The following is a 24,127-nucleotide window of genomic DNA, read 5'->3' as shown; positions in this document are numbered from 1 at the left end:
ACCTCTGAAGTTTGTACGTCACGTGAAGAAGTGAAATATGGGTTTCAAGCCACACAGATTCATTTTGTTACTTTGTAGGTATGAACCCACATGAGTTACCTGAGTATTGTTGAAAGCCTCAGATACCTCATTGTCAAAATGATTCTAAGTTTCCTCATTCATATAACACATACTTGGCATGCAACTTTTTTTAAAATGTTGAGGTGCCAGGGGCCAGGGATTGAACCCAGGACCTCAGATGTAGGGAGCTAGTGCTAAACCACTGAGCCACATCAGCTTCCTTGAGTTGGTTTTTTGTTGTTTGTTTTTATTTTTCAAGAAGGACTGGAAATGGAACCTGCAACCTCCCATGTGGGAGGTAGGAGCTCAACCGCTTGAGCCACATCCACTCCTTGACAAACAACTTTTTAACATGTGACATTTATGTTCCATCAAACAACATGTAATTAATCTTCATTTTTCCTGGAGTATTTAGACTTATGACTGGCTTATTTTAGATGTTCACTAAGTACTTGTTGAATTACTGAATGAATTCCATACAAAGTAGAATGATCCCAGTCAGTCACCTGTCAACAATCGATATGATTATACTACATCTCCTCTCTTCAATGTCTATATTTGGTATATTTCCATATGTGTCTGGTCCTAAATCACTATAATACATTACATCTCTGCTAAAAGCAATTATTAAAGAATAATATTAGAAAATGAATCACTATATAATTATTTGTAGTAATGTCAAGAAACAACTCTTTCCAAAAATATTTATTTGTCAAAAATATAAAGGATAAGGGAAAAAATAGGACTTTTACATTTTTAAAAAATTTTGCATTTTACTTTGAGTTTCCATTTTGGAGTTTGTTCAATGAGAATTATTCATTTGTAATAAAGAACAAATAAAAACAAAATTCTACAGAGGTTTCATATATTCAGGTGGAACCTCTTAAAATACAATATAATTTTAAGATTAAAATTCTTTTAAAATATACAGATGAAGGTCTAGTTTTTAGTATAAGAAGGCCTGTGAGCAGTACCTCCCTAAGGTTTATAGTATCCTAAGATAAATGCAGTGATTCTTAATTCTATAATTAACACCTAAATATATACTTGGCATGTAAAGAATAGATAGTCCTGGGCTAAACTAATCATTGTCTTTCTGTTTGGTTTGGAGGAAAACGTGTATAGATGAAAGAAAGTTACTTAAATGAGACTGGGAGTCATTTACAAATTACTAGGTTAGATCTCTAAGAGCAAACTAGGCAATTTACTAATTGTAATGATGAAAATAATTATGAGGTATTTGAAGAAGCTACAAAGCTTAATCAGAGATTTACTAACTCTAGGGATTTAAGAATGTTAATTATCTTTGAATGGGGTGGCTACAGCAAACAATCCCTTGGGCAGAATAGTAGATAACTTTCTCACTGGGTGAAGGTCATTTGGGGACAAGATAATCAGTAGGAGCTTAAACAAGAAGGAAAAAAACGAGGGCTGGAGGAATGATGAAACTAGCCTAGTACGGATGGAGATATGTGCACAAGTGGCCAGCTGTAGAGCCTAAGGAGTTTGGTGCGTCTTAGTCATGCAGGTCCTCAGAGAATGTGAATTTGAATTTTTCCTGAAGGTGATGGGAAATTGTAGAGTTGTCCTACATAAAGAAATAACAATACAAAATAGTGACTTAGAGAAGTAACATGGCTAGTATTAAGAGTATGGAAAACAGAGAGGAGAAGGATAGCACTTGATGCAGGGAGAACATTTAAGTCATAAATGTACTATCTAGGACACAAAGATGAAAGAGGGAATCACTTTTTTGGGGGAGGGGGACTACTAATTTTTAAATGGTGAATCCATTGAATAGAATTACAACAATGTGTTTAACTCTTTCTACTTTATTCTTTGTTGCTTTCAAGGTTTTACTATTATAAAGAAAGTGGTACTAGACATGCATATAACTACAGATTTTGGATTATTTTCTTAGGCTGAGGTCCCAGTGTAGGAATATTTAATTAGTAGGTATGAATATTTTTAGATCAGTAGATGCAGATTTGTGATCTTTGAAATAGCTCTTCTATAAATATTTTGAATACCTTTTTCCTTTTTTCTTTGTAGAATATACTTGTAGAAAATTGAAAGCACATTCTTAACTCTCTGACATATTCTTTTAAATTTGGTAATCATTGATCCTTTTTTCCCATTATTTCTAAGAAAGATTAAAATTTGATGAGATTTTTGGGGCATTCTTTCTTTTTAAAGCAGCCCCATCATTAACAAAATCAGAGTACTTGGTCAATGCATTAATGTCTACACCTTAGATGCTAGCCATTATACGGGTTCAAAACAAGGGTTTTAAAAGTATTGACATTAAAAGTAGAATTCTTAGAAGAGATTAAAAGTAAATGAATAAAATCAGTGATATTTAGAATCTAAATAACACTGGTTATTGTATTAGAAGGAAATTTATTAAGTCAGATTAAGTTTTTTATTTAATGCTTGACAAAATTCCTTTAGGTTTGATCAAGCCACTGAGTTGAAATGAAAAATGCCAAACTTGTATTAAGCCATGTAAACAATTTTCAAAAGAAACACTGTGGTGAAAAAATCATGAATTGTGAAACGTAACAGAAAACATCCTTTCATGCGCCAATCCAGTATGTGAGACAAAGGATCATCCGACATGGCATGGTGGCAATCACATTTTTGAAAAGTGGAAAAACCTTCCCTGGTAGAACTGTTAAAAGAAATCAGACTTAACCTGTTGTGGCTGAATTTTTAGACTTCTAAATTAAACATAGTCTAAATGTTCATATTTATATCATGTGATCCTAATGAAATTGCACATCTGTGATTATGCTCACTGTGCTTCCAGCCTGATTTAACTAAACCCATCTCCGCCTTTAACTCATATGCCTCCTCCTCTGGCTAAGCTTGGCCTAGTTTCCTGGCTGTTTGAAAACTCTGTTTATAAAATATTCTGTCTGTTTAATAATAGTTGTGTTGTAGAGTTCCAAACAAGTGTACGTTGGTCACACTTCCTCCTCTGGGAACTTCAGACTGCTTGTCAGCCTTCCCCGCTCCCCATCTTTTTGACCCCTAGTTCGCTGTGTTCAGATCTAGAGCTGCTCACACAAGGGATTGGCACCTGACTCGATGGGAGCCATCTCCAGACTGGTTAGGGGTCCATGAGGTGACCTAGAATGTGGTCTCCAGTGATGCATGGTGACTGGCTAATAATAATCACGGCTAACATGTATTTAGTACTTACTCTGTACCAGGCACTGCTCTAAATGCTTAATATATATTAACTCACCAAATAACCCAGATAACCTTTGAAGTATTTTGGAGCTGAAGAAGCTGAGGAAGAAGCAACTTAAATAACTTGACCAAAGTCACACAGCTGCTAAGTAGTAGGGCCAGGGCTTGAAGACAGGCAGTCTGATTTCAAAGACCACACTCTTCACCTTTTTTCCATTCCACCTTATAGGGCTAAACAACGTAATTCACATCTTCCCCTGTGTGTTTCATGGAAAACACAGGCAGTGACAACCAGTAGAGGAGTGCTGCAGCAGAGAGGCACACAGAAAGGCAGCAGTGAGCAGAAGCGTGAGGCAGCAGATGCCATGAGGCTGAGACCAGCACGGGCAGTTTTACTTAGTCCACAGCAGCAGGAGCAGAATTGAAGAGCTGTGTTCACCCGAATGGTGCAACCATGCAGATTAGTCAGCTGGATGGAAACCAACTGCTTGATAAACAGGGCAATATTTCAGAACTGGTTGGTTAATAGCTGCTGACAAGAGCCATTTAAATGCGCCCTTTCGCCAATTTCTCTAGCTATCCCACTGTTGCCCTGGGGCCTTGGATTCCTCTAAACAATCCGGCAACTAAAGAACTAACACCATTTAAAAAAATATCAATGTTGGAAAATTTTTCTCTCAAAATAGCATTGGGTACAGTTTAGAATCCATTGCAGATTTTTCACTTGTCTCCTTTTTTTGCAACCTGGCAAGATGCAGGGTCACCCCTACCATCTTCCTTTAACATAACTAGTAGTTAGTGGCTTCTGCAATACCTGTAGGCAGGGCTGAGACCTTCAGTCTGCCAATCCCCACAAAACTCTGACTTGTCTCCCTTCACCAGCCTTCATCACCTGTCCCTGAGGTCATGTGGGCCCAGGACAGGTTTACACCCTCTGCACTTTCAGGACACATTGCCACGTAAGGGTAAAACCTGAATTCACTTCCTAGCCTTGTGCTTGTCTGAAACAGATGGCTCAGAGAGGGTCATCTTGACCCCACAGGGGCTCTAACACCGGGAGAGTAGGTGCTATGGGCAGGGTGGGTGAGGGCTGTCTGAAGTTGGATAGAGTGAGATAGAAGAAACCACAGAGCCAGGTGGACTGTGGGCACAATGCCTCCAAAGCCACAGAGGCTGCCTTTAATCAGATCATGAAAGCTGTGTTCTGTTTTAAGAATGCAGTCATTGGAAAGACCACACATGAAGAAACATGTTAGCACTGCAGCTGCCGACAGGACTCTGGCCAAGCATCTTAGCACCCAACAATGGGGAGGGGGTACTCTGACCTGCAGTGTCCATTCGCAATGAGTTAAATGTTTGTGCTCTGGAACCAGCTGGCTGAATCCTAACTTTACCACTTAAAAGATGTGTGATCTTGGGCCAGTTATTTAGTCTTTCTTTGAGTCAGTATTTCTCATCTATAAAATGGCAGTGATAATGTACCAGCCTCAAGGATTTGTTTGTGATTAAATGTATTAATATATGTTAGCACTTAGAAGAGAACTGGTACATAGTATGTTCAATAAAGTTGGTTGATTTTATTGTTTGGGGCTTGTTGCTGTTAATTACTTTGACCATCACCACTTATGTTACACTAGAGCCACTGCTGGGAAGAAGATAAGTGGTCACTGGTGTTATTTCTGTCCTGGGGGCCTTACAGAGTTGTGTCTATTCTGAACAGTAGTCCAGTCTCTCTGAGACCAGGTTCTGTGGTTTCTTTCTTGTCTACTTTACTCCCCACATTAAACTTTGTATTAATAACCAACATTTAAAAATCATGGAATTTCACCTAAAAATTCAGATTTCTGGCATTTCTTGGAAATTTGGAAATTTGGCGATTCTGGTGCCACATTTGATACGGCAAGTGTCGTCTACTTCCTGAGCAGAGCTATGAGCTCTCGTGTTTATCATATAGCCTACTGCATTCCTTAGCTGTCTTCCTGGTGTTTGCTATCCTAAACTAGGTTTGTCCAAGCATGTCTCTTTCTTTATAACATGGAAACCCTTAACTTCCATAAAAACACTTTATGACCTGCCCTATAAGACTCTTTATGAAAGGGACTATGTTTCATTTATATTTATGTCTTTGACTTTGCCTTATCCATAGGAGGTTAAACGCTTTCTGTTTGGATTGATCAAGATTAAGCGGATGGTGATGACGGTTTAAATTATATAGAAAAGATTTATTTTTAAAAGTACAATTGAAAAAGAATATATAACTTAGGTAGTTTTCATGAGTAGCAGAAATAACATTAAAGAATATGAAAGCTCTGTAGAGGTCAATTGTCTGGATATGGCAATGTGGGAACTGCCCCCAAATAAAGGCCTAGATGTAAGTTCCAGTTCTTCCTTGCCCACCAATGACCTTGAACAAATCACTTAACCTCCTTACACTTATTTCTGCTTTGGCAAAAATGGAGGTAATAATGAATGTTCCCTGGTTTTGTGGTAGTGAAGATTAAATGAGATTTGAAATATTATGTTACCTGATTATGAAAATAATTTAAGTGTATTTTCTATTTATATTAACCTTATTTATATTGGTGTTTACAAATAAGTATATCAAGGCTCCAGAAGGACTTGCTACTTAGTGGAAAAGACAGAATTAGAACCTAAACCTCACGAATCCTGGTTAGTAGATTTTTACTGAAACATTGCTCACACTGTGATCAAATGCACATGAAAGTTTAATAATAAAAATACTATAATGGCAGTGGGATAAACCAGAAATCCAATAAATTTGTTTCAGTTCTTGTAGCTATGTCTATTCTCTGATCATACTAGTACATAAAAGAAAGTCAAAAGGTTGAACTAAATCCATTCTTCATTTGAAAAAAAAATGGGGCAATTATTGTGAAGTCAGAGGCACATATTATCTATCACTTAGTTCTGGGGTTCTTAATGGAAAATTTCTCAGGATAGTATTTGGGTAAATTGTCTTTTTTTTTTTTTTTTAAGAAATTTTTCTTCTTATCTAGTTTATATGAGGGTTGGTGAAGTTTATTAAAATGGATTTTAACGCAGGCTTGGGTCTCTGACTTTTAGGAAGCAGAATGGCATTTTGGAGATCAGAAGACATAAGTTTATAACCTGCATCTCCATTCACTATTGTGTGCCTATGAGCAAGTTATTCGGGTCTTGTGTTTCTTATATGTAAAATGGAGATTCTACTATCTTGACAATTTTACTGAGGAGATGTGCCTGACATACACAAAAAAGCTCAATTTTAGCACATTGTTATTTTACTACTTATTCAATTACAGCTTTCTTTTGGGTCAGATTTTGAAGCTGGAAGGGAACTTAATGTTATCTTGTCTGATTCCTTCAGTATTTATATGAGGGGATCTCAAATGGGTCAAACTAAAGTGCTAGTCTATCCAGATTCCTTTAATATTTATATACCTGATCAAGTATTTCATTTCCTAAACAAGACTTCATTAAAAGACATGTCGATATAGAAACATTTACCCAAAATAAAAGTATGTATGTACATTTCTAGCAATATAATTTTAGAAATGGTGAATAGGTGCAATAAGAATGCCAGTATATCACTGTCAGAAATTTATCAGAAGTTTTTTGGGGAAATTTATGCAAATATTTGAAAAAAAGCATAAACTATTAGGAAAAAAACAGACTGCTTTATTACATAAGTACCATATGAATCAAACAGAAGATAACTGAGAGTAAAAGAGGTCACAATTTTCAAGTAAGTGGAATTTAAAAACTATAAAAAAGAATATACCATGAAATATCTTTGTTAATATAGCAACAATAATAGCACTGTATCATAATAACATATAAAAATCAAAAAAGTGAAAAACTCTTTCTTTTTTAGCTTTTAGAAGTTTAAGAAGGTTTTACTGCTAAGGTAAACTGTTCCCAGCAACCTGCCCTGGACATATATTTGAATATGTTGCTCCCAGTTATGAACCTCTCAGAATGTGCTCTTTAAAAAGACAATATCAGCATTTTTGAACTGACAAATTTCAAAATATTTTAAATTATGGAGTTTCACACTGACCCTGTCACTTTCCTCTTCTCTCAAACTACCATGAGGGGTTTGCCAAAAAAAATTCCTTAAAGGTGCCAGTGTCAGCCTTTGTGTCCCGGGACTGCAGAGGTGATTCTGTCCACTGTTAGTGCTGAGACACCTGACCCCATTCCAGCCACTGCCTCACTTCCAAACACCCTACTGGGAAAAGCCCTTTACAGAACTATATCCCTGTCATGATTGTAACTAGATTGCAGGTGTTAGGTAATTTTGTTTTAAAATGAAACAGATTCTAGATTTTCCCAACCTATGAAATTCCTTGAAGTGACATTTGTTTCATACATATAAAACACAGCCACAAAGGGCAATTTATGAATATTAAGCACAGTAAATATTGATGCAATAAAAATGAAGACAGGGAAAAAGAAAAATGAGAATCTGTTCTTGGGGGTAGTTATGCCTCTGGTCAAAAAGGTTCAAGATCCTGAGAAAGGTAAAGCATCACAAAAAGAGGACTTTTTAGCTGAAGTAGTGTTGGTAAGACTATTTAGCAATAAGTAATATAAAATATGCCAAAGTGAAAAATAAAGAATGAAATCTGGACGAGTTGGGCAAGATGTTACTTTATTTAAGGTTATTCTTTGTAGCACATTTAAAAGGAGATACAGAAAATTCAGCCTGTCAGTGGAATGTTGAACTTTTACATTTTGAGTTAATCAAGTGGATGTGGAAGTGATAAAATTTACCTCATTATAAAAGTCTCCTATGCTCATTGAAAAATCTGGCTATCTAATTGTCACACCTTTTCCCATTAAAATTTATTGATACTATGGTCCATTTTTTTATTTTTTATCTGTTAATTATTGCAGGAAAAAACAAGAGATGAAGGTAATGAGAATGAAACCTGCAGGATGAGAAAGAAAATCACTAATTCACATATTCGTGCAACTGAAGTAGGAGAAATGGATATACCCAACTCAAAAGGTATTTTAGCTACTAAGAGTCCTCAAGAATTTTGGTCAATGTAAACTCCATTTGGTCCTTCTATTCATGAACCATTTTGTTTTCTTCTTTGGGAGAAGCAAGGAACAAAGGAATAAAATGTATTTCTATACACTTCACATAAAAGATGGCAAATATAAGGTTACAATGTCAATATGTAAAAATAACCAATCAAAATATTCAGAACTTAAAGGATCAGAATTAGCATGACAGTAGTAAAAAAGAGAGAGAACAAAATAAAAAGAACTTATGAATAGCAAGAGAAGCACATTTTTATGCTGAGAATGAGTGTCAACATCATTACTGAGGATTTGGGAGAGTGGGATAAAGGTGTGGGACAAGCTGGAATTCAATCTAAACTCCAGTAGACCTGATATGGTGCTGAAACTAGATGTTAATTTGGACAGCAGATTCAATCTTAGGATCAGGGGTAATAATAAAAGGCATGGTAATAATAAAAGGCAGATGGACTCTTTGTAGACTTTATTATTGTTTTTAAATTCTCTACAGACGATACACCCCCTTATGGTCTGCAACCAGAGTGGACCATTTCCACTGCCTTTCATTTGGTATGTCACTGCCTAGAATACACTATTTTCCGATAATTCCTCCCCATATCGTATTAAAAGGCAGTTGAAGACAATGGGAACATGTTATGCTTTTTTTTTTTTTAACTACAGAGAGGCTCAGAAACCGAGTGGTGTGCCTCAAACTGGGGGATATGTGCAAAGCAGTTGTGGGACCTAGCTCTGCTGAGTCTGATGTACCACTTGATGACAAGGATTCCAAGGATCAGACAACGGTGATAAGACCATTGCCCCCTCAAACATCAGCTGGTACTCCTGGCAGCGAATTTAACCCAAACTCCAGTCAGACTGGTAAGGACTCTGAAACCAACTGGCCTATGGTTCCAGCCTCTAATCCAAAGTTTGCTGTTGTTATACATCCTGTGATATTGGTTGAGTAGTGCTAGGCTGGGAGTCAGAACACAGAATGAATTTATACACCTAAAGTTTATAAGGTGCTTTCCAGTTTTCTTTACCCACTTGGCTCATCTCAAAATGGAGGAATTGCAGTGGATGATCTCTCAAGTCTGAAAGTGAAATTTTGCTATTCCAAGGTTCTGGCTTATTGATAGTGATATAGCTATTTTGGTACATGAGTATATTGTTTAAGACTCTCTTGGATCCAAGTGATAAAAACTAGCTAAAAAGAGATATTTATTGTCTCATGGAATCCATGATGAAAGGGTTGAACAAACAACTTTGTTCTGCTTTGGAAAGGTAGAAATGTAGCAGGGACTAAGGAGCCACTGGAGCCCGAAAAGTGAACACTGTCAGGCGTCCACCAGTATCAGTTTTCTATTGCTGCTGAAATAAATCACGACAAACTTAGCACTTAAAACACTACTTTATTATGTTGCAGTTCTGTATGTCAGAAGTCTGGTTTCTCCAAGACCTCCTAGTTGCTATAGAGCTTTGAGGTTTTGTTGTTGCTGTTGTTTTAATTTTTTTCTTGTTTTTTTCCTCTCTAAACATTCACAGCAGTAAAACTTCTCTATACAAGCACACTGATTTAATATATTAGTCATATGAGGGGGTAAGAAAGGAGAATACCTCCTATGAATGGCACTGTAAGAAAAACAAATAAACCCCTGATGTGGTAATTACCTGCCTGCCATTCATCATGTACACCTGGCAAGGGCTGACCAAAAGGTTTAGTTGTAACTAACAAGTATAATTTATCTGAAGAAAAGAAATTCAGGCAGTGAAGCAGCAAGATTAGTTGATTCCTCAAAAATGAAATTAGATTGGATAGGAGTATCATATTCGGCAAAAGAATCGCAAATTTAAATGAATAATTGATACTTAAGAAACACTCCAAAATATGTGATGCCAATTTTTACTTGTTGGCCAGAGAAGGTCAAATTATACAGGATGTATTCATTCATTCATTCATTCATTCATTCATTCATTCATTCATTCACAGTCTCACTCATTCAAGGACTTTTGAGTACCTATGATATACTTGCATTGTTATAGATACTGAGGCTATAGCAGCAAGTCAAAGCTAAGCCCCTGCTCTTACAGAGCCTATATCCTAGGGGAGGGTAGGAGGTAGGTACAATCAAGCAAACATGATTGTACCCTATGGCAGGTGATGATAAGGGCTCTGAAGAAAATAGGAACAGGCTAATAAACTCACTGGGCAACCATAGTGCACCTTGGTGATCCTAAAGTGACTCAAAGGTTGGGTGACCAAATCTCATAGAATTCATACTCCAGGTGATTATGCTTTTTTTTTACCATGTGAAATTATCCCATCTTTGTATTTGATTGCATATTTATTGTCTATAGTTCTCCTCCTCAATAGAATATAAACTCCATGAAGGCAGGGTTTTTTTCTGGCTGCTTCCTAGGTATACATTCAGTGTGAATAATATATGATGATGAAAAATTATATATCTTTTTCTTGTTTTAAAATAATACTTATCTGCAGTAGAAAATTTAGAAGATGCAGATAAGCAAAAGAACTAATAGGTTTACCTGTGATCCTTTTACTGGTGAGCCAATAAAATTATTTATTCCTTTCAGGGGAGAGGCCTTCTGAACTTTTGAATTTATGTTCTTAAAATATTTATAGCTTACATATAACTGCCCAATGTGTTTAGACTGCTGATTATCTGAAAATATAGATATTTTTAAACATCTCCAAATTTCATTTTATTTTGTTTAAGGGGCATTATTTTACTTGGGCAGAACACCCAATATTTCAGAATGGGCTGGGAACACAGCAACTGCTAATTTAGCATGAAGCATTGTAATTGCTACAGCTTAATTGTTTGTGTTAAATGGAAGGTGGTTATAAAGCCTCAGGGGTCTCAGTATAGCCAAATACATCAGTGACAGGACATTATCACTAATATATTTGCACAGGTGGAACCAGTTGTTTTCCTCATGTTCATGTACTTAAAATCTATTTAATGTATGTTTTAAACTGTCAATCTTTATGCTTCTTTTTAAAGTCTAATTATATCTTGAAAAAGTATACTCAGCTATCATTAAAAATATAGCTGCTCAACATCAGAGCAATGTAACAGATTGATGAGTGTTCAGATGCAGACATGAGCATGGTACCATTTCCTAGAGTTAGACTAATTGTGCTCATTGTATACATTTAGGGAGCACTTACATGTTCCCAGCTGTTAGTCCAGCACTGTTAAAAAAACTTGTTTAATCCTCATGCAACCCTATGAATTAGGTAATATTTTATCAGTGCAAAAGCCAGGGCACACAAAGGATGAGAAATTTTCCAGGACAAAGTTAGGATTCAAAGTGAGTCAGATGGGCTCCAGAATTTGTGCTGAACCACTACTACTGTTCTCTGCTGACTACTTAAAAGTACTGACAGTAGCTAACATCTATGTAGTGTGTGTGGTATGAACAGACTCTTCTATATGCTTTAGACAGAATCATTCATTTGTGGTAATAAGCCATCCACAGGGAATCAAGAAGTCTGGATTCTAGTTTTGATTTTGGCAATGCACTGATAGTGTGACTTGGGGTACCTAAGTTTTACCTCCCTGGGACTCAAGATAAAGAGTTGATTGGAATAAGTTCTCTTCTAATTCTGAGGTTTATAATTTGCAGATTATTTCATAAAGGTCTTGAAAAAATATGTTTTCATTATGTTTTCTAATTTTAAAATTGAGTATGTGGTCTAGATTTTTCATGTAATTCCATTCTCATTCTTGAAAAACACGTGTGTCCTTATTTAAATAATCTAACTTAAAATCTGACAGAGAGATGTAAACTTCTTGGATTCGGTTCAGATCCCATTATAAAGAAATAAAGCCCTTTTGGTGAAAAAGGAGGAGGAGGAGAAGGAAGGGGAGAGGAGGGAAAAAGGGAGGAGAAGGGAGAGGGGAGGAGAAATAAACAATAAAAAATTACAACTTTATTTCCAACCATATAGGAACTTTTAATCTGGGCATTATCAGTTTAAGAAGTTCAAATTCTTTCAATGGTAATCATCTATATAGAGATTTATATGGTCCACTGTTGTCCAGTTATGAAATATATTCCAATTTCCATAAGCAAAGGCATTTTCAGTAAGTACCTACATACAACATTGCTATATTTATGCAAATAAAGTTAACTTCCAGCCAGGCTTAAGTGATTCTCTCTTAGGTTGTTTAGAGAAAAATATCATTGGGAAGATGGTTATAGCAGGGTAAGAATGGGTATCTCCAATTTCAAGCCAATGACATTGTGAATATATAGTGCTTTTGTTAGTAATCTTAATGACTCATTCACTGCTCACAAGCTTCTGGTTGCTTCTCGTCATGATCTAGTGACTTAAAACCATTCTTTATTTTACAGATCACACTGGGGACAGCACACAAATTCCCACTGCACCTCAACTATCCTCTAGAATGAAACACATTAAACAAGAGATGGCCAGAAATCACCTCCAGTTTGTGCAGTTTGAAGCAACAGACCTCCATGGTGTGTCCAGGTCTAAGAGTATCCCTGCTCACTTTTTTCAAGTGAGTTTTACACATGGAGATATGATTGAATGTAATTTCATGACCATTAGCAAGCAAATGGCCCTTGTTACTCTTTCTTATTTTCTGGTAATCTGTACAGCAATTCAAGCTGAAAACCAATAATTTATTTTATTCCTTTCCTTGTTTCTCCTCAAACACATTATTGCTCCCTGAGGAGCTGAACATATACTCTCAGCCCCCAAACAGCAATCCTTTACCCAAAGGAAATACAAAACTAATTAAGACTGGTAATTTTAGTCCTTCTGCCTTGAATAATTTCCCTCCACAGAATTATCTTTTCTCCTTTACTGCAATTATGAAGATTATATTTTATTTGACATGAGAAAATTACAAGAGGAGACCCAGGAGCAAATATAAAAGGGAAAAAAAAAGATTAAATAGAATTTGCTAGATAAAATGTATATCCCTTTCAGCTCCTAATTCTTATAAGAAAATACTCCATTGTTGTTCAATGACTTAATGAATATTATTAAGTTCTTGAAGATAGTGGTATCAACAAATATTCAATTTCTGGATATATTTTGAGATTTTCTGAGATTTTTTTTGTTTATTTCATGTATTTATTTTAATGATTGATTTGTTGATGAATTTCTTAAGGAGGAACATCTGTCAATACTATATAAGAAGGTGGAAAAGTTAAATATCCCCTAAAAGTTAACTACTTTTTAGTATGAATTATCTTATGATTTTAATATCAAGTTGTAATTTTTCTCATTTGCTTTATATTGTAATAAACTGTGAATCTTGAAGACATTTGTAAAAATTCCAACAGATTCAAATATGTTTCTTAAGTGACTCTTTGGACCTGCCTGCAAATATTGTTTCTTTCCATTCAGACAAGAATGCATGTAGCCTTAATTTTTATTTTAAAAGAAGTTAAATTTACTGTGAGCAGGCCAGAATCTAATTTACATGAATCTCTTTTGGTTAATAAGAAAACAGGCACTTCAGGCACTTGTCAGAGACCTCAGAATAAAACTGTTTGCCACTTATTTTGCCAAATTCTAATCATCTATTCCACTAATATCACCAAAAAGCTGCATATTTAGAACATTGCTCTAAGTCTTCAATAGAATCGCCTTGCAAAAATATAACTTAATATGATTCCTACATTTACTGAGCATAGATGTAAATTGACACAAAGAAACAATTTCTGCTTCTTCCCCCCCTCACCCCAAACTACTATTGAAAATAGTTCACATTATCTGGATCATTGCACACACATAAGGACCACTTATTTTCTGGAGTTTAGTGCTAGGGAAAAAGATTGCTAAACATGTGAGTTTTGATGTAACTAATCATATTTCCTTTAATTTGCTATGTTTATTCTTTCATTTTTCTAGTACAGCTCACTTCTCCATTTCAATACTGAGCTACTGTTATTTTATTCTTATTGAATGATCATACAGCTTTTATATATTTTTAACAAGACACTTAAAATTCACTTTGGAAGTTCTGAAGGTCTAAATGATTATGAATATTAGCATAATGAATATTTGTAATTCAAGATTAAATAATTTATTTTGGAAAATTTATTATGACTAAACATTAAAATAGGGCCATTTTTACAAACAATCCAAACAATGTGCATATATATATATGTTATACTTGCACACACAATTCTATAGGGAAAATTCATCAAACTGAGTAGAGTCAATAATTTGAGTTTACTTATTGGCTTAGTGAAAAGTTAATTTCAGTCTTTACTTATAAAATAATTTCAGTATTTTTTTTCTATTTGTGGAAAATAAAATATCAATTTGAAAATTATCATCAGACCATAAATGGATATAAGAGATGATCTAATTCATCTTCTTTATTTATAGATGAGGAAATGGAGGCCCAGAAAAGTTAAGGAAAGCTTCCTAAAAATTTTGCAGGCAGTTAGTGGCACAACTGGGAAATCAATCTCCTACTCCTCACTTCCAGTTTAATGCTCTTTTCACAGCATCTATTGCCTTCAGCTCAGCTTTAATATTTTCTTTTATTTCTTCAATTGATCTAGGCATTCTTTCTTGTTAAATGAAAAAAAATATAGATTTTTTAAAAAAGAGGTTATCTATTACAAATGTTGTATAACTGGAAAAGGCCAAATAAGGAACCCATGATAATGATGCCTACTCTTCAGAGAACCTATCACGTGCCTGGTGCCATGCTAAATGCCTTACAAACATTAGCTTATTTAACCTTTGCAACCAACTTACACAGTCCCTGTATTATTGAAAGATTGAATTTTATTTAACTTATATGTAGATAATAGGAGTTCTTTTTATCTTGTATCTAATCAAAATACAGTATGTTGTTGTAGAACTCATTGCTAGTTCTTGGGTTATTTCAAAATGTCACCTTTACTATGGTCCAAATTTCCATTGTCATAGAGTCTTTTGCTGTTATGCAATAATTTCCATTGAGTCTGTAGCAATCTATATTGGAGTGTGAAACTGTTTCAGTGCTTTATATCTATAAACACAATTTATGATAATTTAATTTATTGTGAAGAACAAGATGCATTTGTAGGCATTTATATATTTCTCGTAACTAATGAGAGTAGTTTGAATTGAGAATGTATGAAAAAGAAAAGAATATTGCAGTGTTAGTGTGCTCAGAGAAATATGGATTAAGTAGCCTAAAGAATAAAGTGTGACTTTATAATATTCTTCAAGTTCATAGATGACTGTTAGAGCAAAATGGTACCCAGCTGTCTGTACGGTTCACAACCAAGTAAACATGAACACAGATTTAAATTGCAGAAACTCTTAGATATCTCATGAATAAAATATAATACCCCTAATTTTGGCTACATAAGGACTAACATATAGAATATCAAACTAAGAAATTGACGTTTCTAACAGTGAGAATTTGAACTAAAGTATTTTCATACTAAAACACTTTAGGATCCCACAATTTTCATTTCTATATTGAGGTCCTTGAGTGAGTTGAAAAAGTGAAAAGATGCTGACTAGTGCTTGCCTCATTCAACTTAATTGCTGATAAGAGCAGGTGTGGATCAGCCACATCAAAATTGCATCTGAAAATATGTGTAGAGATTGTGGATAGTGAAGGAGGCAGTGGTACATGGTCCAAGGCAGGATAGTGGACCAGAAGATTAACTCTGCTAGTACCAGCTTCTCCTTGGTAGCCATGTTCTCTTTGGGATTTGGAGGGAGCATAAGAAAGAGTCCAGCTTGAAGAATGTTAGGATGTTTTATTAAGCTCATGATGCTTAAAAAAGCTTTATAGTCAGGGCTTTTTCCACCCATCAATATAATCTTCAGCATGTGAAGTCTTTTTGATATTCCTATTACACGGCTTCTAGAAATTGTTTTAAGTGTCTGTTCAACTTTATAACATTATCACTTCCACGTTGTCTGGTACATAGTAAAAATTAAAGAAGCAACCATGTCTGTCAAACTCTATAGGTATGGATGACTACAAAGTGCCTTAGCAATCATCTAGGCTAACACTTTTGCTTTGCAGACATAGAAGCTGAGGCACATCAAGTCCAAGTGATTTGCCCAACTTTACACAACTAATTAATGAAGGAGCTCAAACTAGAAATTAGATTTTTTCACACCCAGTCACACTGACTGGAAGGATACATTTTGGAAACTAGCTTTGGGGGCCCACCTTCACAGGCAAGGTTTCTGGGAGTTCTTTGAGACAGTGAAGGAGTTAATTTTTTTTTCAATTTTAATTTAATTTAATTTATTTTAATTTATTTTATATTTGTCTTCCAATCCATGAACACAGGATGTCTTTCCATTTATTTAGGTCTTCTTTAATTTTTTTTTTCTCTTTACCAGTTTTATTGAAACAAATTCATAAACCATATAATCCATCTAAAAGTGAGTGTTATTTGCCATAATTACAGATTTGTGCACTCATCACTTCAATATTAAAGCATTTTCACTACTCCAAAAAAAGGGAAAAAAACTAAACATAAACAAATTAAAAAAACCTTACCCCTTAATAGTCACCTCTCAATCTCTCTATCCTTCTCCTGCCATATGTAGCTGCTAATCTATTTCCATTTCTGTAATTTGCTTGTGTTTTCATTTTATATAGATGAACTCAAACAATGTGTAGTATTTTTTGTCTAGTTCTTTCAGTTAGCATACTTCATTTTTGTAAAGTGGGCTATAAAAGTGAATGACAAGGGGCCACAGCTGCCAGCAGGTGTGATGACGGCCGTCATCCCTGCTGTGAGACTGGCCACAGTCTGCTCCATGAGAAAGCGGAAGGATTCTTTACTGTAGGTTTTTGAGAGTCAGTTGACTACTGGGATTATAATAGAACACCCCCAAATAAGGCCTTATCTGAAGAATTAACAATGATGTCATAAAATAAAAAGCACTTTAAAAAGTACTTTTGATCATGATAACTTCGAATCGCTCCAAAAGGTTTTACTTTGTCTTTGCTATACAGTTTTTAAAAGACCATTATACCTTTCGTTTATGACTCCGGTTTTCAGATCTAAGAGCATGTAAAGCCTTCAAAGCTAAAACTATTAAAAATTATTTATATAAAAAGAAAAAATATTTATAAAAATACCCTTGAGGGGTTTGGTTTAAAATTTAAAAAAAAATTTATCTGCTACCAAGATAGCGTTAACCAACAGACCTTAAACACAATTTATTTTCTCATTAGCAAGACTCTTTTTCAACTCCTTTGTTTTCACTTTCAAAACCAAATTACTATATCCTTTCCTTCTCTAGGAAAAAGTGATCCATGGAGTTTACATGCCTAGAGGTTATCTCGAATTGATACCGAATCCTACAGACAATGAAGTGAATCACATAAGAGCAACTTGTTTTAATAGTGATGTAGTCCTGATGCCGGAACTATCAACATTTAGAGTTCTGCCATGGGCCGAGAGAACTGCAAGAGTGATATGTGATACATTCACTGTGACTGGCGATCCTCTGTTGACTTCTCCAAGGTACATTGCCAAGAGGCAGCTGAGCCAGCTGCAAGATTCTGGCTTTTCCCTGCTCTCTGCCTTCATCTATGATTTTTGCATTTTTGGTGTCCCTGAAATTATCAATTCAAAGTCCATAACTTTTCCTGCCTACACATTACTTGATAATCATGACCGGCCCTTTATCCAAGAACTCGTTGATAGCTTGTATCACATTGGAGCCAATGTCGAGAGCTTTTCCTCCTCTACTAGGCCTGGTCAGATGGAGATTTGTTTCATGCCTGAATTTGGCATCAGTTCAGCAGATAATGCATTTACTCTCAAAACAGGTGTCAAAGAAGTGGCAAGGAAATATAATTACATCACCAGTTTTTTCATTGAGACTGGACTGTGCAATTCAGGAATTTTGTCTCATAGTCTCTGGGATGTCGATGGGAAGGAAAATTTGTTCTGCAGCAGTTCTGGGGTTGAGCAGCTCACAGTCACTGGGAAAAAATGGTTGGCAGGACTCTTGAAGCACTCTGCTGCTCTCAGCTGTTTGATGGCACCTGCTGTTAGCTGCCGAAAGCGGTATTCTAAGGAGAGTAAAGACCTGAAGGAGAGTGTGCCTGCAACATGGGGATACAATGATAACAGCCGTGCTTTTAATGTCAAGTGTCACGGTGAGAAAGGTACCCGGATAGAAAATAAACTAGGCTCAGCCACAGCAAACCCATACTTGGTGCTTGCTGCGACTATTGCTGCAGGCTTGGATGGACTTCAAAGCAGAAATGGTGTCTCGACTGGTCTGGATGACAGCATGAACCTTTACGAATCAAAACCTTCTGAGATCCCTTTGAAATTGGAAGATGCCCTTGTGGCACTAGAAGATGATCAATGTCTGAAAGAGGCTCTTGGAGAAACTTTCATTAGATATTTTGTTGCCATGAAGAAATACGAGATGGAAAATGAGGAAACAGACGCAGAGAAAAATAAATTTTTAGAGTATTTTATTTAGAGTATAACCCTTAACTATTCCTTCAGAGATGTTATTACATAAGTAGCTGAAAAGTCAGAAAGAAATGATTGGACAGTTGCAACTTAAAAAAAGATATAAATGCTTTTGCTCTTTTTTGTCTGCATGGAATATCTGACAGATGTAGTGTGGGACTGCTTGAGAGGATTCTGCTAATAGCAACAAACAATAAAGTTGTGGTGAAACTGTAGTATGCAAATTTACCAGATCTGGCCAGCCAGTCATCATTTCCTCTGTGCTTATGTGTATTAACCTAGATAGGAATATTCCATTTTCTCAGGCAATAAATATATTCACATATAAAAAGACAAACATTAGAAAACAAAATGTAAATATAAAAATAAAGAAGGACTAAAAATAAAGTGACGTGGATTATGATTGCGAGGGAAGTAAAAATATCTACTAATATAATCTCACTCATTAAGACATATTGGGAAGGGAGCAGATATAGCTCAAGTGGTTGAGTGCCAGCTTCTCACATATGTGGTCCTGGGTTCAATCCTCAGTACCTCCTAAAAAAAGAAAAAAAAAAAGACATATTGGGGATCTAGTTTGCAAGTGTCATTGTGATTTTTCCAAGTAAGTTAAATAAGTTTTGCCAAAATATGTCAGGGTAATGAGTCAGCAGAAATTTTCACATATCCCTTCTTTTTTCACCCTTTTGCAATAGCTCTTGAAAGACATAGGAACTTCAAGGCTATACTTTCCCAAGAAACAAATACACAAGGAATAGAATTAGGGCTGGGAATAATAAGGTCAGATATTTAAAAGCAGCCAAAGCTTTGTTTTAAATAAAGCCATATACAGAAGCCCAACTTATAAAATATAGGTAAAATGGTGTCTAGGTGTGTTGGGGGAGAGGTGGGAGCTTTGTCTGTCTCTCTCCATCCTTACCTGTTGCTGGAGATATCCTTTCAAATCTCTAGTGCCCTGTAGAATGTAAGAACAACTGCCTAGCTAATCAGGATTTTGTTTGCAGCTTAAACATGTATTTAAATTACTGATTCCTATGGCTACAGTAGATCTAATAGAAAGCCATAACTCAGGGTAGAAAGGGCGTTCCTGTGGGGGCAGGGAATTGAAAAAGATGGGAACTGATACAGGACAGCAGCAGGCATGTGGACGGGGTGCCATAGGACCTTTGGGGGTCTGAGGGCATGCCATAGGAACTTTGGGGGCGGAAGGACGTAACTAGGGCCCTCTCCAGGCTGGTGAGCTGACCCATTGCCAACCTGGCTGTCACCACACAGGTCCCAGTCCACTCCCAGAGGACAGGGCAGAAAAAGCTGCTGAGTCATTCGCAGAGTACAGCGAGACCGAGTCCTGAGGCTAGTAACTCAGGGAGGCAGGCCCTGTGAAAAGGAAAAGATGGAGCTGGGGAAATATCCTGGCTGGGAAGGTGTATCCTGTGGCCAGTGGGGCCCAGGTGGGACGCTGGAAGAAAATGTCCGGACCCTCCCTCCCCTCTGGCATCCAACTCCTATTCTCAAGGTCTTCAACCTGCCCGCACCTACCACCTACCCTAAGGCCTCTTCCCCAGCTGCCCTAGGTGCTGCCTTCAGATTACTCACCCAGAGCCCTGTGAGCCTGGGCTTGTGGCCCTGGGCAAGAAGCCTAACCTCTCAAGCTTCAACTTTAGAGGGGTGTTGCAAGTTTAAAATGAGACACAGGGCAAGTAAGCATTGAGGAAAATCAGCTGGGATAAGCAGGGGATTGGCAGCACTTTGGTGCTAGTTGGTATCTAAATATTGGTCCCTTCACTGGCCGGGAGGCAATATCTCCAGGAAAACTCCCTTGTGCACTGTTTGCTCTGCAAATTAGCAGACAATTTCCCCCTGTAGCAAAGCTACTAGCAGCTATTTTCCTGGCATTTGAGAAATGAAAGAAGTAAATTGCATATTGCAAGGATGTCAGCTACAGGGTCTCACCAAGCTTGTGAAGTTAAGACTTATTTTTTTAAGATGAAAGTATCAACTTTATTATCTTTAAGCTAAACTGAAGAATGTGGCTTGGATGGTGGCCTATAGGCTTTTTTTTTTAAAAAAACTGTTTTATTACGGTATATTCACATACCATACATCTATCCAAAGTGTATAATCAATGGCTTTTAGTATAATCACAATGTTGTGCTTTCGTCACTACAAAGAAATTTTAAAGCAATTATTTCAAAAAGAAATCTCCACTTCCCTTAGCACTCACCTCTCAATCCCTCTCTCCTTCCTCAGTCCTTCATAATCACTAATCTAATTCCATCTTTATAAATTGGTTTATATTTACATTTTATATAAATGGAATCATACCATATATTAAAAAAAGTACTGAGGATGTCACCATGAGGGAATTATGTATCGATGAATATTATCTTCAGTGTTAAGTGTACAGTAGTGGGTTGACAGAAAATATTAAACCTTAAGTTACAAATCATTTTAAAAGTTAGTGTAGCAATCTCCAGGGAGATTTGTTAGGCTTGTGCTAATATGTAACCTTGTTCTTTAAAGCAAAGCATTGTTTCAGCTAAAGAAAAATTGGGGTAGATACAAAAATTCAGTTATTTCTTCTCTACTTCATTCAGTCTTTCTATTTTTGAAGGGACTTTTTGTAGATGCTTCTGCCCTCTTGCTCTAGGCATGAGGGCCAGGCATTCATTTAACAGCATTTTCTGAGCAACTTTTGTGTGCTAAGGCTTCTGCTGGAAGTCATTGTATTAGGGGAGGGCAAGACAAAAAAGAACAGAAAATAATGGTGTATTTTAAGCAGAACAGAAAGAAGTTTTGTGGGCCTAATGTTGAAATGATTTAAAAGGCTGCTTTATGACTCTCTTCACTGGAATTACTTTCTTATTTTCATTTACTATAATTGTTCTAATCAAAGCTTAGGGGAAAATGTGATTACTGAATTTAAAGTTGGTTATTAAATGAGTACACATATGAAATGTAAATTAAAAACTATAATGTTTTAAGCTAGAAACTAAAACAGTATCATAGTAAGAAGTTTCTAATTTCAAGGACATTTTATTATCTAAAATTTCATTTTACAGTTTCTGCAACCATGATATAACAATGAAGCTTGAAATGATGGTTTGAATGTAATGAAAGACACCAAATGTTAATGTGAAAAGAAGTCGAAAGCACACAATAAAGTCTGAACTTCTCAGTAACATAGAACAGTCTAACAACTTATCTCCAGTAACCTGTTTAATAAAATAGACTGACCAATTGCTTATCATATAGGCATTATTGGAGAATAGCTTTAATCTTTGGTTTCCTATTACAGTTGTTAGAACTTGTATCTCTAAATATTATATACATGTATAGTACCTGACATCTTTCCCATTACAGCTCCTCTCATTTGCCTATAATTAGCTATTTACATGACAGTTTTTCTAAATAAGATGTGTTTGGGAAATTTATATATATATATATTTCTTATATCTTCCAGATATTCTGGAACTCAAAAAATGTTCAATCAATGAATGCATATGGTATAAACATAGTGCAGGACTATACTTGAACAGTACAAAATTCATAGAGATGGGAGAGGAGAAATAGAAATGGAGACAGGTGAGCGAATCAGTGGTTGGTGTATGTTATTGGCCCTGAAATTTTTGCCATTGGATTAACTTCTTCAGGTTCTCTGTTTTTAGAAACTCTTGAGTAAACCCAACTTTGATCAACTTGATGGAGATTGTAACAGAGAGCAGGGTGGAATGACCATACTTTTTGGCCACGTGGAACTTTTCAATAGCTTTCTTATGTTTGTGAAATTCCTCTCCTTTTGACTCCCCCCTTCCAAAGGGGAGCCAGAAACCTCAATTTTCTAATTTCTATTGCAACTGCAGTATAAAGACTGGCAATCATTCAACCCACGTGGAGTTTATTCAGGGTAAGCTGAAGGAGGCAGCAACAGGAGTCTCAGCGGTGACCCCCTGGGGTGGTCCTGTTGCCCAGTGGCAGTGGCTGCAGGGTTTCCCTGGAACAGTCAGGTATAGCTACCCAGCCTGATTTTTCTGGCTCTTCCAGATTCTGTGAACTACTTAGTATCTTTTTAAAAATTATGTTTCTGCTTAAACTAGGTAGAATTTGCAAAAAGAAGACTGACTCTAAAACAGTATATAAAAGGACAAAGAACAAGAGAACTTTGATTAGGGAAAGAAGGAGATGAAGGCAGAAAGTGCTCCTTAATCAGAAGACTAGGAAGAATTTAATGCCTTTATTGTATTTAGATTAATCAAATGCTTTTTTTTTTTTTTTTTTGCTGTTTATGGTTTTTTTGTTTGTTTTCCGGAGGCACAGGGAACTAAACCTGGGACCTCCCATGTGGGAAACAGACGCTCAACCTCTTGAGCCACATTTGTTTCCAAAACAAATGCTTATTAATATCTATATACCCCGCATACATTGGGGTGGTGCTTTCACATTTATTGTCTTATTTGATGCTCTCTACAATATTGGGAGAAAAGCATGGTCATTATTTTAAAAGTAAGATTTTTAAGAGAAGCTTTGGAAGAACTAGGAATCAAATATGGTTTCTATTCTTTGAGTCTCATGGTCTCTGTGCTATACTAAAATGCCATTCACTATACCATCTCAGCTGAGTACACTGAAAATTATGCTTTGCAAAATATTTCAGTTTGAAAGTTTCTGGGCACCAAAATGCAAGGAGATAGCTAAATAATTGGACCTTTCTTTTTTGTTCATTTGAAGCTCAATTTAAATAATTTCATTGAGTTTTGGTTGATATGCTAGGCTACAAACAAATCTTAGTCAGCCAGATATGGAATTTTTCAGGCAACTACCTGATAACTTTCTCCAGGTCAGAAGAATCTCCTCACAAAGGAGCATCCGACTGCAATATCATTTATTTCAGATTTTTTCTCAGAGAAGAATAGTAATTCAAACTTTCAACAGTTTTATAATTTTTGAACATAAAAAGTACCTGGTTGAGATTTTTGACAGCACTTGGAATTTGATCAGGTGCCATTTAAGTTATTTTGTTCCATCTTCAGAAATATTCTCTGGCAAGAACTCAGCGTTCACTGAGAACATTAAAGATCTGATATTACTTTGCTCTGGCTTCTTAAGAATAAAAGATAAGGAAAACACAATCATTTTTGAAAACAGTCAACCTACATGAAGGGGAAAGTATAAATTCAGGGAAAAAGAGAATGGTCTGAGAATTGAGCACACAGTGAGATAAGAACAATTTTTTTTTCTTTCCTTTTTTAAGGATTTGTCTTTTTAAGATTAAAATGATCAACTGGAAAGGAAATAAATGTAAACTTTAATTAATAACCCTATAAATCCAATTTTTATAAACTAATAAGATGTGTTCACAAAT

General features: G+C 35.9%; 1 protein-coding gene across 1 annotated transcript in view; it reads left to right on the top strand.

Annotated features, from left to right (window-relative positions):
- Positions 1-19,496, top strand: part of LGSN (lengsin, lens protein with glutamine synthetase domain) — a 51,993-nt gene extending 32,497 nt beyond the window's left edge. Inside the window, exons 3-6 of the mRNA XM_058307663.2 lie at positions 8,155-8,269; positions 8,968-9,165; positions 12,670-12,836; positions 17,573-19,496. Coding sequence (XP_058163646.1) covers positions 8,155-8,269; positions 8,968-9,165; positions 12,670-12,836; positions 17,573-18,772 — 1,680 coding nt within the window. The 3' untranslated portion in view covers positions 18,773-19,496. The remainder of the gene's footprint in view (positions 1-8,154; positions 8,270-8,967; positions 9,166-12,669; positions 12,837-17,572) is intronic.
- Positions 19,497-24,127: the final 4,631 nt, after the last annotated feature.

This window comes from Dasypus novemcinctus, chromosome 11 (assembly GCF_030445035.2).
Source record: "Dasypus novemcinctus isolate mDasNov1 chromosome 11, mDasNov1.1.hap2, whole genome shotgun sequence".
Lineage (NCBI taxonomy): Eukaryota > Metazoa > Chordata > Mammalia > Cingulata > Dasypodidae > Dasypus > Dasypus novemcinctus.
Note: the sequence above shows the minus strand (reverse complement) of the source record. Positions and strands in the feature narration are given on the sequence as shown.